At 38.3% G+C, this 15024-nt stretch overlaps 1 protein-coding gene across 1 annotated transcript in view; it reads right to left on the bottom strand.

Moving 5' to 3' along the window:
• Positions 1 to 13790, bottom strand: part of SCN10A (sodium voltage-gated channel alpha subunit 10) — a 102659-nt gene extending 88869 nt beyond the window's left edge. Inside the window, exons 1-3 of the mRNA XM_009201166.3 lie at positions 12191 to 13790; positions 10596 to 10723; positions 7542 to 7622 (exon numbers count right to left, since the gene is read on the bottom strand). Coding sequence (XP_009199430.2) covers positions 7542 to 7622; positions 10596 to 10723; positions 12191 to 12460 — 479 coding nt within the window. The 5' untranslated portion in view covers positions 12461 to 13790. The remainder of the gene's footprint in view (positions 1 to 7541; positions 7623 to 10595; positions 10724 to 12190) is intronic.
• Positions 13791 to 15024: the final 1234 nt, after the last annotated feature.

Below are 15024 nucleotides of genomic sequence, written 5' to 3'. Positions count from 1 at the left end.
TACTTCAAAAGTTGAGCAAATTGGGCTATGAAGTTTTGCCTCATCTGCCATATTCACCTGACCTCTCACCAACCAGCTACCACTTGTTCAAGCATCTCGACAGCTTTTTGCAGGTGAAACACTTCCACAACCAGCGGGATGCAGAAAATGCTTTCCAAGAGTTTGTTGAATCCCGAAGCATGGACTTTTATGCTACAGGAATAAACAAACTCATTTCTTATTGGCAAAAATGTGTTGATTGTAATGGTTCCTACTTTGATTAATAAATATGTGTCTGAGCCTAGTTATAATGATTTAATATTCACGGTCTGAAACCCCAATCACTTTTGCACCTTTTCATTATTTGGCGTATCTTGTTTGCTTTTTATTTTTTGATGTACAATTCTTCCAGTATTTAGAGTTTGTCATATTATTTGTTACAAATATATAGATTACTAAAGAGTTTGTATCTTTATCCTAGTGGTTATCTTTATAAGTAAAAACTTATTATAAATTTTTAATTATAATTAAAACCATGTAATACATTGTCCTTAGTGTGCTAGTTCTTGAAACAAAATCTCTTATTTCAGTTTGGTGATTTTCTTTCCTTTCCTCTCTGTTTTATCCATCATCTGACTGTATTTAATAATATCTTTTTTTTATGCTTACCTTTGTACTGTCAAATATAATCATTTTGTCCATTTCTCGATCTGTCAACTTTAAATAATACTCTTTAACTTCTTGTTATTATAGAAACAGCAATAAGTGAACATACTCTGCTCCCAGGTTCTTTCCTCTTTCTGCTTCCATTTCTTGCTATTTGTATCATGTCAACACTTGCAGGGCCTCTGGGGCTTGTAGGGGGTAAAATGCCTTTATTCTCATTTTTATCCCCCTCTGGAGGCACCGTGGTTTAACTAGCCCTGATCTGTTAAGTGATTTAGCACTTCTCTGCCCATTTCTGGTCTTCCAATTGTTTTGACATCATTTGTTCTCTGTTCTCTGTGTTTTCCATTCTCTTTCTCTTTGTTCTTGTATATTTATACTGTTCTTTTCCCCATGCTGTCATTCTATTGGCATTTTGAGAGGGTGGGGTAAAACATATGCATTCTATCTTCCATATTTAACCAGAATCTCCGGATAACTCCCAAATAACTCATTTTGAAAAAAGTGTTTTGCATTAAAAGTTCGGAAGAAGCATAGACATTTTACATGCTATATAATCTCAACTATATTAAATATAATTTTATGATTTTGTGATTTCTCTACCTAGTTACCATCTTCTGATTTATATTTTCAGTGTTCAGCATTAATGCAATGGTCATTTATTTTAAAAATTATTAAGTTTTTATTATGATATGTAACATGTATAATAAAAATGTACATAAAACATGAATTAATTATTTTAAAACAAATGCTTATGTATTAATCAGCCCTTGATGCCGTAACAAACTATCATAGATGGGTGGCTTATGCAACAGAAATTTATTTTCTCAAAAATCTGGAGGTTAAAGCCTGAGATTGGGATGTCAGCATAGTCGGGTCTGGGAAAGACTCTCTTTCTAGCTTATAGATGACTGCTTTGTCCTTATGTTCTCACACGAAGGGGAGAAGACTGTCTCTTTCTCTTATAAGGACACCAGTTCTACCACTTAAGGGCTCTACTCTTGTGACTTCATTTAACCTCAGTCACCTCCTTAAAGGCCCAATCTCCAACATAGCAACATAGTTTCAACATTTGAATTTTGAGGGGACACAATTCACTCCACAGTAGCTTGTGTGACAACTACCCATGCCATAAAATGGAATATGACCAACACTTTACCAGCCCCTTTCCAATTACATCCTCCTTCTTCTGCCCTGGAGGCTACTATTCTCCTAATTTTTGGTACTTTTTCTTGCCTTACTTTATTGATGTTTTTTACTTCATAAGTATGCATTCCTAACAAAATAGTTTAGTTTTGCCTGATTTCAAATTTTATATAAATGAATCATATAAATGAATCATGTTTATATAATCCTTTGCATTTGGCCTTTTTTGTTCAATATTACATTCTTAAGACTCATCCTTATTGTTGTGCAGGACTAAAGTTCATTCATTTTTATTGCTGTACATTTTCTTATTTTAGAATGTAACAGAAATAGTTAACATACTCAAAGTTTATGGACATTTGAGTGGTTTCTGGTTTGGAGATTTTATGGGCAAATGTTCATAAACTTTCTTGTAACTGTATTCTGGTGGCCACAATTACATATTTCTGTTAAACACAGGTATGGTAAGAGTGTAATAGAGGAATACGGTATATGTGTGCTTTCACCTTTACCAGATAATGCCCAATGCTTTCCAAAGAGGTTGTCCAAATTTACACTCCCACTAGCAGTGTGTGAGTTTCTGTTGCTCCATGTCATTCCCAATACTTGGTATTGTGACACTTTAAAAAATTTCCCTTCTATGATGAACATGTAATAATATTTCAGTATGATTTCAATTTGCATCTCTTTGATTTAAAAAAAGGTTAAGAATACTTTCATATGTTTATGGCCATTTGGATTTCCACTTTTGTAAAGTGCCTATTCAAATTTTGTGCTATTTTACAAGTGGTTGTTCTGACATTTTTCTAATTGATTTGTAGGGTTCATTACTCTGAATATAAGCACTTGCTTTTTCATGCTCTTAAAGTTGTCTTCTGATGAACACTCTTAATTGTAGTATACTAAAATGTATCAGTTTTTCCCTCTATAGTTAGTGCTTCTTGTGTCATATGTAATAAAGTTTTCCTTAATCTGAGGTCATAAAGATATTCCTCTTTGTTTTTTCCTTTCAAAAAGCTTATCCACCATGATCAAGTTGGCTTCATACCTGGGATCAAAGCTGGTTCAACATATGCAAGTCAATAAGTGTAATCCATCACAAAAACAAAACCCACATGATTATCTCAATAGATGCAGAAAAGGCCTTCGACAAAATTCAACACCCCTTCATACTAAAAACTCTCAATAAACTGGGTATGATGGAATATATCTCAAAATAATAAGAGCTATTTATGACAAACACCTAGCCAATATCATACTGAATGGACAAAAACTGGAAGCATTTCCTTTGAAAACCAGCACAAGACAAGGACGCCCTGTCTCACCACTCCTATTCAACATAGTATTGGAAGTTCTGGCCAGGGCAATCAGGCAAGAGAAAGAAAAAAGGAATATTCAAATAGGAAAAGAGGAAGTCAAATTGTCTCTGTTTGCAGATGACATTATTGTATATTTAGAAAACCCCATCATCTCAGCCCAAAATCTCCTTAAGCTGATAAGCAACTTCAGCAAAGTCTCAGGATACAAAATCAGTGTGCAAAAATCACAAGCATTCCTATATAACAGTAACAGACAAACAGCCAAATCATGAGTGAACTCCCATTCACAGTTGCTACAAAGAGAATAAAATACCTAGGAATACAACTTACAAGGAATGTGAAGGACTTCTTCAAGGAGAACTAAAAACAACTGCTCAAGGAAATAAGAGAGGACACAAATAAATGGAAAAATATTCCATGCTCATGGATAGGAAGAATCAATATCATGAAAATGGTCATACTGCCCAAATTTATAGATTCAATGCTATCCCCATCAAGCTGCCACTGATTTTCTTCATAGGATTAGAAAAATCTACTTTAAATTTCATATGGAACCAAAAAAGAGCCCACATAGCCAAGAAAATCCTAAGCAAAAAGAACAAAGTTGGAGGCATCATGCTGCCTGACTTCAAATTGTACTACAAAGCTACAGTAACCAAAATAGCATGGTACTGGTACCAAAACAGATATATAGACCAATGGAACAGAACATAGGCCTCAGAAGTAACACCACCCATCTACAACCATCTGATCTTTGACAAACCTGACAAAAACAAGCAATGGGGAAAGGATTCGCTATTTAATAAATGGTGTGGGGAAAAATGGCTAGCCTTATGCAGAAAACTGGACCCCTTCCTTACACCTTGTATAAAAGTTAACTCAAGGTAGATTAAATACTTAAACATAAGACCTAAAACCATAAAAACCCTAGAAGAAAACCTAGGCAATACCATTCAGGACATAGGCATGGGCAAAGGCTTCATGACTAATACATCAAAAGCAATGGCAACAAAAGCCAAAATGGACAAATAGAATCGAATTAAACTAAAGTGCTTCTGCACAGCAAAAGAAGCTATCATCAAAGTGAACAGGCAACCTACAGAATGGAAGACAATTTTTGCAATCTACTCATCTGACAAAGGGCTAATATCCAGAATCTACAAAGAACTTAAACAAATTTTCAAGGAAAAAAGCAAACAACCCCACCAAAAAGTGGGCAAAGGATATGAACAGACACTTCTCAAAAGAAGACTTTTATGCAGACAACAAGCATATGATAAAAAGCTCATCATCACTGGTCATTAGAGAAATGCAAATCAAAACCACAATGAGATGGCATCTCATACCAGTTAGAATGGCAATCATTAAAAAGTCAGATGCTGGAGAGGATGTGGAGGAATAGGAATGCTTTTACGCTGTTGGTGGGAGTGAAATTAGTTCAACCATTGTGGAAGACAGTATGGTGATTCCTCAAGGATCTAGAACCACAAATACCATTTGACCCAGCAATCCCATTACTGGGTATATACCCAAAGGATTACAAATTATTCTACTATAAAGACACATGCACACATATGTTTATTGGGGCACTGTTCACAATAGCAAAGACTTGGAACCAACCAAATGTCCATCAGTGATAGACTGGATAAAGAAAATGTGGCACATCCCTAGAACTTAAAGTATAATAATAATAATAATAATAATAATAATAAAAATGTGGCACATATACACCACAGAATACTATGCAGCCATATAAAAAAGGATGAATTCATGTCCTTTGCAGGGACATGGATGAAGCTGGAAACCATCATTCTCAGCAAACTAACACGAGAACAGAAAACCAAACACTGCATTTTCTCACTCGTAAGTGGGAGTTGAACAATGAGAACACATGGACACAGGGAGGGGAGCATCACACACCAGGGCCTGTTGAGGGATGGGGGGCTAGGGGAGAGAGAGCATTAGGAGAAATACCTAATGCAGATGATGGGTTGATGGGTGCAGCAAACCACCATGGCATGTGTATATCTATGTAACAAACCTGCACTTTCTGCACATGTACTCCAGAACTTCAAGTATAATTAAAAAAAAAGAGCTTTATGTATTTATATTTCACAAAGAAAGTGAGATGTTGATCTACCTAGAATTGATTATTGTGTGTGGCGCAAAGTTGCATGTTTAATGTAGTTTTTCCAGTGGGATTCCTAATTCTTCAGCATCACTTTTTGAAGACCACCTTTTCCCTACTGTTCTGGGGTGCCACCTTTTCACACATTAGATGTTTATATATGTGTTGGTCTGTTTATGGACTGTCTATTCTGTTACATTGTTCTGACCAATCTTACACCAATGGCACACTGTTTCAATTAGAGCTTTACAGTAAATCTTGACATCCAGTAGAATGAGTTCTCCCACTTTGTATTTCTTCCTCAAAAGTTTCTTGGCTATAATTTGCTCTTTAAAATTTCATGTAAACTTTTGAGGAAGAAAATTTAAAGTTTAAAGTTTGTCAAGTAATACCAAAAGAAGCCTGTTGAAATATTGATTTGAGGATCATATTAAATTTATTAGTCATTTTGGGGAGTCTACAATATTGAGACTTTGAATCTGAGAACATGTCTCCCCACTGATTTGGTTTTCTTTAAAAATTTTGCACAACACTTATTATAATTTTCCTTATAGACATCTTACTCATACTTTGATAATCTTATTCCTAGATACTTGACATTTTAAAATGCCAGTGTAAATGAAATGGTACTATTTTCTATTTGTTGCTAGTGTATATATACAATTGATTTATGTATGTTAATTTGTACCCAGCTACCTTACTATACTCTTTTATTAATTCTTGTATGTTATGTTGGATATTTTATGTATACAATCTTATTATCTGTAAATTACATCTTTGGTACTTTTCTTCTTCTTGCACTTTTTTTCCTTTTCTTTACTATGCTGGCTAAGACTTCTGTTACAAAGTGGAAATGAGAAGAACAGACATCTTTGTTTTTTTTTTCTTTTGATCTCAAAGGGAAAGCGTTCCATGTTCACAATTAAGTATGATGCTTGATACTTTAAAACAATGAATATCCTTTCTCAGGGTGATGCAATTCCCTTTTTAAAAATTATTATACTTTAAGTTCTGGGGTACATGTGCAGAATGTGTAGGTTTGTTACATAGGTATACACGTGCCATGGTGGTTTGCTGCACCCATTAACCCATCATCTACACTAGGTATTTCTCCTAATGCTATCCCTCCCCTAGCCCCCCTACCCCTCAATAGGCCCGGTGTGTGATGTTCTCCTCCCTGTGTTCATGTGTTCTCATTGTTCAACTCCCACTTACGAGTGAGAAAATGCAGTGTTTGGTTTTCTGTTCTGGTGTTAGTTTGCTGAGAATGATGGTTTCCAGCTTCATCCATGTCCCTGCAAAGGACATGAACTCATCCTTTTTTATGGCTGCATAGTATTCCATGTCGTATATGTGCCACATTTATTCCTTTCTATTCCAACTTTTCTAAGAATTTAAAATTATAAATGGAAATTAAATTTTATCAAATGACTTTTAGCATCAATTAAGAAGACTATGTGATTCTTTTCCTTTAATCTATTAATAAAAATATAACATATTTTCTGTTGTGGTATGCATTACTGTTATGGTTAGCAAAAAAAAAAAAAGAAAGAAAAGAAAGCTCTGCAAAGCACCTGTTATTATACCCAAAGGTATGTTAGGTTCAAGCTGGAGTGAGAGTATCCCTCCCAGATGTGTGGATATGGAGTGGTTTTGGAAAGTTTCCACATTCAGAAACTACAGAGGTTTCATCCACTAACCTAGGGAAATAGAATAACCTCAGGAATACTAAGATTCCTTTGAGGCATATGAAGCTTGATAACTTAAACAGCTTCATTTATGAATTATTTTCTAAATATACTCCAGAGCCATTTGTTCTTAGTTCTGTCTCAGCTTTGCTCCTGTCTCTCTTTCACAGTAGGCCTTCTCAAAAGCATACCTTCTCTAAGGCATAAATTTATGTGTGCATCTAACAAGTGAGTGTGTGTGTGTGTGTGTGTGTGTGTGTGTGTGTGTCGGGGGCGAGGGGACTCATCTTACCAGGCCACCTTAGACTAATGAAATTAGAAATTAGACTTTCTGGGGCTGGGACTCAGGCATTTAAAAAATCTCCCCAAAAATTGCAATATGCAGCCAAAGTTGAGAACCACTAATCTGTTTCTCCTTGAAACTGAAAATCGTGTATGTTTATGAAACAAAGCTCATAGAAGGAGAGACCTAGTTATTACAAAGACAAATAGACAATAAGATTCAGCACTACCCACATGAGTCATGGCAAGATAAATAAAAGACAAAGACTGCCAAGTGAAGGAAGAAAAGAAAGCAAAAAGAGAAGGTACAATAATGATAGCAAATCTACTCACTCAATTTTCTCTGGAAGGTCAGTTCGGGTCATGCACACACAATTAACCAAAATAGTGACCGTAATAAATAAACTGAACCACCTGAAAAGCCTGTGTTAAGGAAAATCTGAGATCACCAAGTCTCTGTGATGTCATCTAGGATCACCTTGATGCTGAATAATTACATTTATAAATCTTAGCTAGTATTAGCTTTATGATCTTGTCACATAATGACCACTAACATTTACTGAGTGTGCCTAAGCTAGGCTGAGTACTTTGCCCATGTTACTTCTAATACAGCTAATCCACAGGTGGGTATTATTATCTACATTTTGAAGCTGAGAAGCAGGCTGACAGAAAATAAAAGTTAAATAACTTTTCTCAGGTCATGCAGCTAGTCAACCATGCTGCAGAGATGTGAACTCTATCTGTCTGATAAACTCTGAGCAAGATAGAAGGAAACAGACTCCCTTTTTCAAAATGTCCTTCTGCCCCGAAGTCTTCATTTCACTACACAAAATGTTCTGAAATTTCATCTGGCAAATGTCTTTTTTATTCTAAAAGACAAAGAGAAGTTAGAAACTTGGAGATAAGTGAAGAGGTACAAACTTTCATGGGAATTAGTTTCATCAGATTGTTTGCATAACCTAGTTGAGATCAGTTCCACCAAGGAAATGGTCTTCCGGATAGGAACGGTGGAGGCAGGCACAGGGAAGTGAAATACTGGCTCTGGAAGAAAACCCCAAGTAGAATTAGGCTGGAGTGGAGAACTCTGAATAGCCAGAGTAGAAAATATTGACAGCTGACTATGGGCAAAGGGATCACCAGAAAGGGAGGGAGACATTGAAAGGAAGGTGGGTAAATGGGGTAAATAGAAGGGAAGAAATGTTGGTGGTGAGAATTTAAAGGTAAATTGTTCCCACTTGGACATTTTTCTTAGGAATAGCTGGGCTCCTAACAGTACTTCCTAAGGAAAAACAAAGCTTGAAGATAAGCTTGACCTACAGAGAGAGTACAACACTCATTTTTCAATTTGAGCGCAAGTATTTAAATGTATTTTCATTTTCTGTAAATGCCTTGATGTGTCCGGTTTTAGTTACTTAGGAACACATCTATTTTGAAAAGAAAAATTCTGTTAATTAAACCACATTTTCCTGCTGACTTACAATTAAATTAGGAAGTATGCTCACAGGGGGGAAATGTTAATCCAAGGATTAAACTAAAATCATGTCTCCAATTCTACAAACCTTTAAAAGTAATATATCTTATGTATAATATTAATTATGAAAACATTCATAGCAAATGTGATTAGAATTATATTTTTGGTGAAATATTAATAATAGGGCCCTGAGAATTCTAGTATCTTTTGGGGCTGGAGTTACCAAATTTATGAGATTTAAATGCAGACTTTTGTGAGGAAGAGACCCCCTCAACAGCTTTTCTGTTCAGCTGTGACTCTACCAAGCAATTATTTTACTCATCAAATCTCAAGATGAAGAGAATATTCACTGGTCACTTGGTTCTTTTAAGGGGATTTTATTTCTAATTAGCTGTTTTTTACTTATCCAGATGTAATTCAACCAGAATCCATATAGAGGAGTTTGTACGTTTGTGATTTCTCTTTATTTGTAATTTCCATGTAATTGTATATATTTTGAAAAAGCAATAACTACCCAAGCAGAGATGACACATTGAGAGAATAATTATCCTGATTACTTTCCATTAACTGCCTACTTCCTCACTGCAGATACTGCTCTATGCAGGATGCAGGCTGGACTTCTTAACTAGGTACATAGTCTTGGATAATTTACTTAATGCCTCTGTGTGTCAGTTTCATTATCTGTAGAATGGGGATGGTAATCTCTACTTTGAACTGATGATGGTGTTGACACTTAGGAAGTATTTAGCAAGTGGGAGACTGCTATTGTCATTAAATATCCTTCTGTAGAATCTGAAAATTCAAGATTCAGCTCAGAAAACGTAATTCTTGCTGGCTAGCCATAAAGACAAAAATGTAAAAAGAGAAAACGTAATGCAACTTCATCAACCGTGCAGCTTCATGTTGAGTGTGCAGCTAGATGACTGTGCCAAGGTTACTAGCTCAATGAGAACTGTCCAGAAATCCAACAATCTGCCTCAGAGTAGGGAGCAGGGTAGAGCTCTTTTTTACTGATGCCTTCTAAGAAAAGGCTGGTTACCATTTGTCAGGCAACTGAGGCAGGTGTATTCTTGCACATCAATCTCCTGCAAGCCAGGGCTAAATTTGTCATAAGGAACTTCCAGTCCTTCCAATGATCAAGGATCTTAGGTCATTAGGATCTTTCCATTAGGACTACCCAGGAAGATCTTAGGAAAACAAACCAAAGTTTCTTTTCTCTACTAGTTTGGCTTGCCTTGCAAAATCCCCTGAAGGCAGCTTCTGACACTACCTAAAACAATTCGTATAGTAGACATTTGACCAATGTGTCTCTAATCATTACAGTCTTGTACGGCATGAAGCGCGCATTATTGACATTTTAAATCTGCTAGGAGTTTTTGAGTAACTTGTGATGTTAACAGTGCCCCATGATCAATGAAGTCTCATTGAGACTGTGTGTGCTCTTCCCATCATGGTCTGCTTTCCTTGCCCTCTAGGAGGTGCTGCTCTTTTGCCATGGTTATGGCACAGAGTAACAACCCACGCCTATCTCATCTGCCCAAAGAAGGTTTGGGCCCTCTTACTGCCTGTTGTGTTGTGGGGAGAATGGACCACATACCGTGGTGAGAATGTGTCTGGGGACATCAGCAAACCTCCCCTCATAAAGAGGGCTTTTTTCAAATTGTGCATCCACAGGTGTGTCTAGATTAGTCTGAGGTGGATCCAAACCACCTGTGTGTTGCATGAACACTTCCTCTGTGTCTTGGGACTGCTTTGGGGTGTGGGACATATTAAAGGCACAGGCCATTTTTTCAATCTAATAACCTCATTGTCCTTTTGGGATTCAATTGGATAAGGGCTCTGTTGTTAACCTCTAAAGAAGGTACTAGACACGGTGGGCAAAGTCTGATTCTAACACGTGGAAGAGGCAATTGTGCAAAGGATATGAGTGGACAGACACTTTGATGGCCGTTCTTCTGATCAGGTTGAAAGGACTGAATAGCCACAGGGCCCGAGTGGCACTAAACCGGGAAATGGTCCTCCCTTTGTTCAGCACCATAAATGTCTAAAACAAAACAAAACAGAAAGTGGACCTCCAATGAGAAACAAGATTCCTTATACAACCATATTTTTAAACATGAGTGGCATTATCTCAGGCTCATGAGCAAGAAGGGCTCTCGGAACCACAGGTCAATGACAGCCAAATGGAGGTACGGAGAGGTAGAGAGGATCAAGGACTAAAAGCCATATCCTCACCCTCTCAGCAAGATCCTGGTCTCTGGGACTGAGAGTGCACCAAGATGAGCCCACTGAGGGTGCTTCATGGACAGACAGCCGATCCTCAGGCTGGTAAGATGTATTATGCCCAGGGGAGGATTCTGGCAGCAAGATGGTGAAGTTCTGGTTGCATTTAATTTCTCTTCTGACTAGAGAACCATCCTTGTTTTGTAATGTTTCTTCTGTCTCCACCTCCTATGTCTTTGCCTCTTAAACCCTCTCCTGTCTTCTCCCTCTGAGCATTTAGGAGTATATGAACTCTTGGCATGGGAGAGGAGGAAGAAAGATATTCAGTGCCTTTTTATTTACTCTGCTAGCCATATTTGAGATGGCTGGTTCCTGTTCTCCTAAATCCCAAACATGCATTCACCATTTTTTGGTTCTATAGAACATCTCAAATACAACATAGGTGAGATCATCGTCATGAAGAAGCTCTTGTTTAGTGATTCTCAAACTTTTTGATTTCAGGGATTATTACTCTCAAACCTTATTGAGGACCCCAAATAATTTTGTTTATGTTAATACCTTTTTGTTTATGCCATATATAGGTATATCATATTAGAAATTAATATATATGTATATATGCTTATACACACATACATACATATCATATGTGTGTATATATACCTCATATTAGAAATTTAAAACTCAGGAAATTTTAAAACACGGGAATATACAAGCACACATTCCAGTAGCTGTTAGAGTGATGACATCATCCCCCATCAATAGCCTCTATATTCACCAATGTATGATGATAAGAGAATGTGTGTGAAAAAGACAAATTACATCCAAGTATTGTTATAAAATAGTTTTGATTTTATAAACCCACTAAAAGAGTTTTGGGTACACCAGGGGTTCCAAGATCATAGTTGAGGACCACTGGCTTAAATCATCCTGCTTTCTGTCCTCATCCCCATACTCCTCCCCCAACCTCAAGATGTGTGCTCTCCACCTGCAAAGAGAGCCAACTCATCTGGAGGCCCCAGGCCAGAGCTCATCCAAGGGAACAGCTAACTTTCCCTGAAAGCTCTGCAGCAGTTATCTGCTTTTGAAGATCTAGGTTTAGTTAGTTTCTATCATAAATGTCATAAAAATTCAAAGAGATCATCAAAGAAGTTAGATATGGTTTTTTTGTTGTTAATGGAGTCTTTAGTAGACTACATCACCCAGGGTTCAGGAGGACTTCCTGGACTGGGTGGGACCACGACTTCCTCTCCAAGAGCTGAGACCAGACATTCCTACTGGTAGCTCTTACCCGGTGTGTGCTGTAGAAGGTGTCTAGATCCTCCAGGGGCTCCCCGATCAGTTCTGCTGGGAGCTCACCATAGAACTTGGGCAGCTGGTTGCAGGCTTTCAAGTTTAGCTGTGGCCGAGTCTTCTCTTCTTGGTCCTTCTGCTCCCTGTGCTTCTCTCTGGCTTTCTTTGCTGCCTGCTTGGCAGCAATTTGCTTCTCTATCTCCACCAGTGACTCCGGAGTAAAGCGACGAAAGTTGTTAGTTTCGAGGGATCCAATGGGGAATTCCATCTTCTCATTCTTCTTCAGGAAGTATTTATACTCTTATAAGAGTGGACATAACCACAGAGAGGTGACAGCTTGCCCACTGGTCCTGTCCCTCTCATCTGTCCCATTTTGATTGTCAGAACAGCCCCCCTCCCACCCTCATATCTGGCTTTTCCCTGAACTCACACTTGGCTCCTCCCAAGAACCCATTCCCCTGCAATGCTCTCAGGGGAGGCTGTTTATTCCACCCTCCTCCAGGTGGCTATGTCTTTGCCCCCCATGTGCTTCTATGTCATTGCTTCTTCACCACTTTGTACCATCCTACCCCTACCACCAGATTTAGCCATGCTGCCTTCTCTCCTCATTTCCAGGACCACTGAGCTCCAGGCACTCTCCCATATTCATCAAAGACTTTGGTTCATAATCTATTTTATCTTAAGTCTCATGCTACTTTCTTATCACAACCTTTTATTTATCGACATTGTCAACATTTCTCCCCCTGTTTGAATTCCATTTGGACCTCCAAGTTACTGGAGAGCTCCAGATAATTGGAGAATTTCACGGGAACCTCCAATTTCTTTGGGACCTCCAGGTTCAGTCTATGGCTGAACACTTCTGTCCATATCAGACCTGTGGTCCACAATTTTAGCCACTCCTCACCCTTATCCTAAATCCCAAGCCTAAGTCAACCTAGAACCGTTCCCCTGAACTGCTGAGGGGTGATGGGGAAACTCAGTATTGCCTGGGAATCATATGGTATCCCTAGTCAGCAGTTTCTTCTAGTCTGAGGTTTCAAATACACTCTTTTTCTCACTATTCCCTGTCTTCTTTTGCAGTGAGCCAATGACCACATTTCCTAGTTCATGGAGAAAAACAGAACTCTGTCAGCTTCATGCCATCAAACCTCCAACTCACCTGCGTCTGCAGCCTTTTTTCCTCTGTCCCTTCTGTTACAACATGAGAGGTATCATCCCACATTCTAAGGACCACTCCTTTCCCTCTGCTTAAGGTCTTATCTCATAGCTACCTCATTTTTCTCTCTCTCCTTGTCTGCCAGCTCTTTCCTATCAGCATTTAAAGATGCTTAACTTTCCTTCAACTTTAAAAACTCTCCCTTGATGCAGGGCCCATCCAGGTCTTCCCTCCTCTCTCCTTCTGTTCTCTGCTGGCTTTTAAAAAAGGACTTACTTCTGCTCACTGTTTCTAGTCACTCTTCAGTCTTTGAAGCTTGGATTTTGCCCTCCTATCTCACCAAAATGCTTCCTTGCAGGGATACAAGAAATCACCTTGTGGCTAAAGTCAGGGGGCCCTTCTCAGCTCTTATCTCTTTTTTCTTTTTCTTTTATGAGAGAGGGTATCACTGTCACCCAGACTAGAGTGCAATGGTGTAATCTCTGCTCACTGCAACCTCTGTCTCCTGGGCTCAAGCAATTCTCCCACTTCAGCCTCCCTACTAGCTGGGCTACAGACACATGTCACCACACTCGACTGGTTTTGAAAAAAATTTTTGTAGAGACAATGTACCACTATATTGTCCAGGCCCATATCAGTTCTTATCTTGATGGACCTATTGGCTGTTTTGACAACTTCCTCCTTAAAATACTGTCTCTCTTTGGCTACCATGACACTCTCTTGGTTTTCCTAACTTTCTGTCTTCTTCTCAGTCTCTCCTTTCTCAGCTTCTCCCATACATGATTGTGAATATTGGCACTCTATCTTTTGTTTTCAGAATAATAACAACAGTAACAACTTCAACAGCACTAGCATTTACTGAGACTCCACTGTAGTTCAGACTCTGGATTAAGCAATTTTCATGCATTATTACATTAACTATCACTGTACCTGTGAAGTATTATATCTAATATATAAATAAGATACCAGAGCATCAAAGTTAAATTTTCCAAGATCACATTACTAATGAGTGGTAGAATGGTACTTAAACTCACGTATGTTTGCCACAATCTCTTGGGAACATCTCATCATTCCCATGTCTTCACTTCTCATTTATATGCAGATGACTGAGTCTTAATCTGTAGCTCTCAGAAGTCCATGGGGCTCAGATCTTCATTTGACCTCTCCACTTGAGTGTCTCCTGAGCACCTCAAACTCAGCATGCCCCAAACTACTCATTGTTATCTCCTCACTTCTTTTGAATACATGCCTCTCCTCCATGTCTTTTTGCTGCCATTAGCCCCAGATAACCTGTTTCTGTGTCTGCCCACAACCTGGGTACCATAATTATGCCCTTTCTATTTCATTCCCACATACAATCAGACATCTAGTGCTGTTGCTTCTGCGTCCTTAGTATCTTCTCTTCATGTCTCTCTAACCTCTCCATCATACTGTTGGTCCAATCACTGCCATCCCAATGGCCTCATAGGTGTCATTTTGATTACCCTTTAGTCCTTTCTAACCTATTCACCAACAGTGGCCAAATGATATTTCCAAAATGCAAATCTGGTTATATGATATCTTTATTTAAAATCATTCTAAAGCTCTCCATAGCACTCAAGATAACCCAAACTGTGTGCTGACCTCTCCAGCATGGTAGTTCCCAGCCACACTACTTTTATAAGTTTCTCCTTGAA

This window comes from Papio anubis, chromosome 2, assembly GCF_008728515.1.
Source record: "Papio anubis isolate 15944 chromosome 2, Panubis1.0, whole genome shotgun sequence".
In the NCBI taxonomy this organism is placed as follows: domain Eukaryota; kingdom Metazoa; phylum Chordata; class Mammalia; order Primates; family Cercopithecidae; genus Papio; species Papio anubis.
Note: the sequence above shows the minus strand (reverse complement) of the source record. Positions and strands in the feature narration are given on the sequence as shown.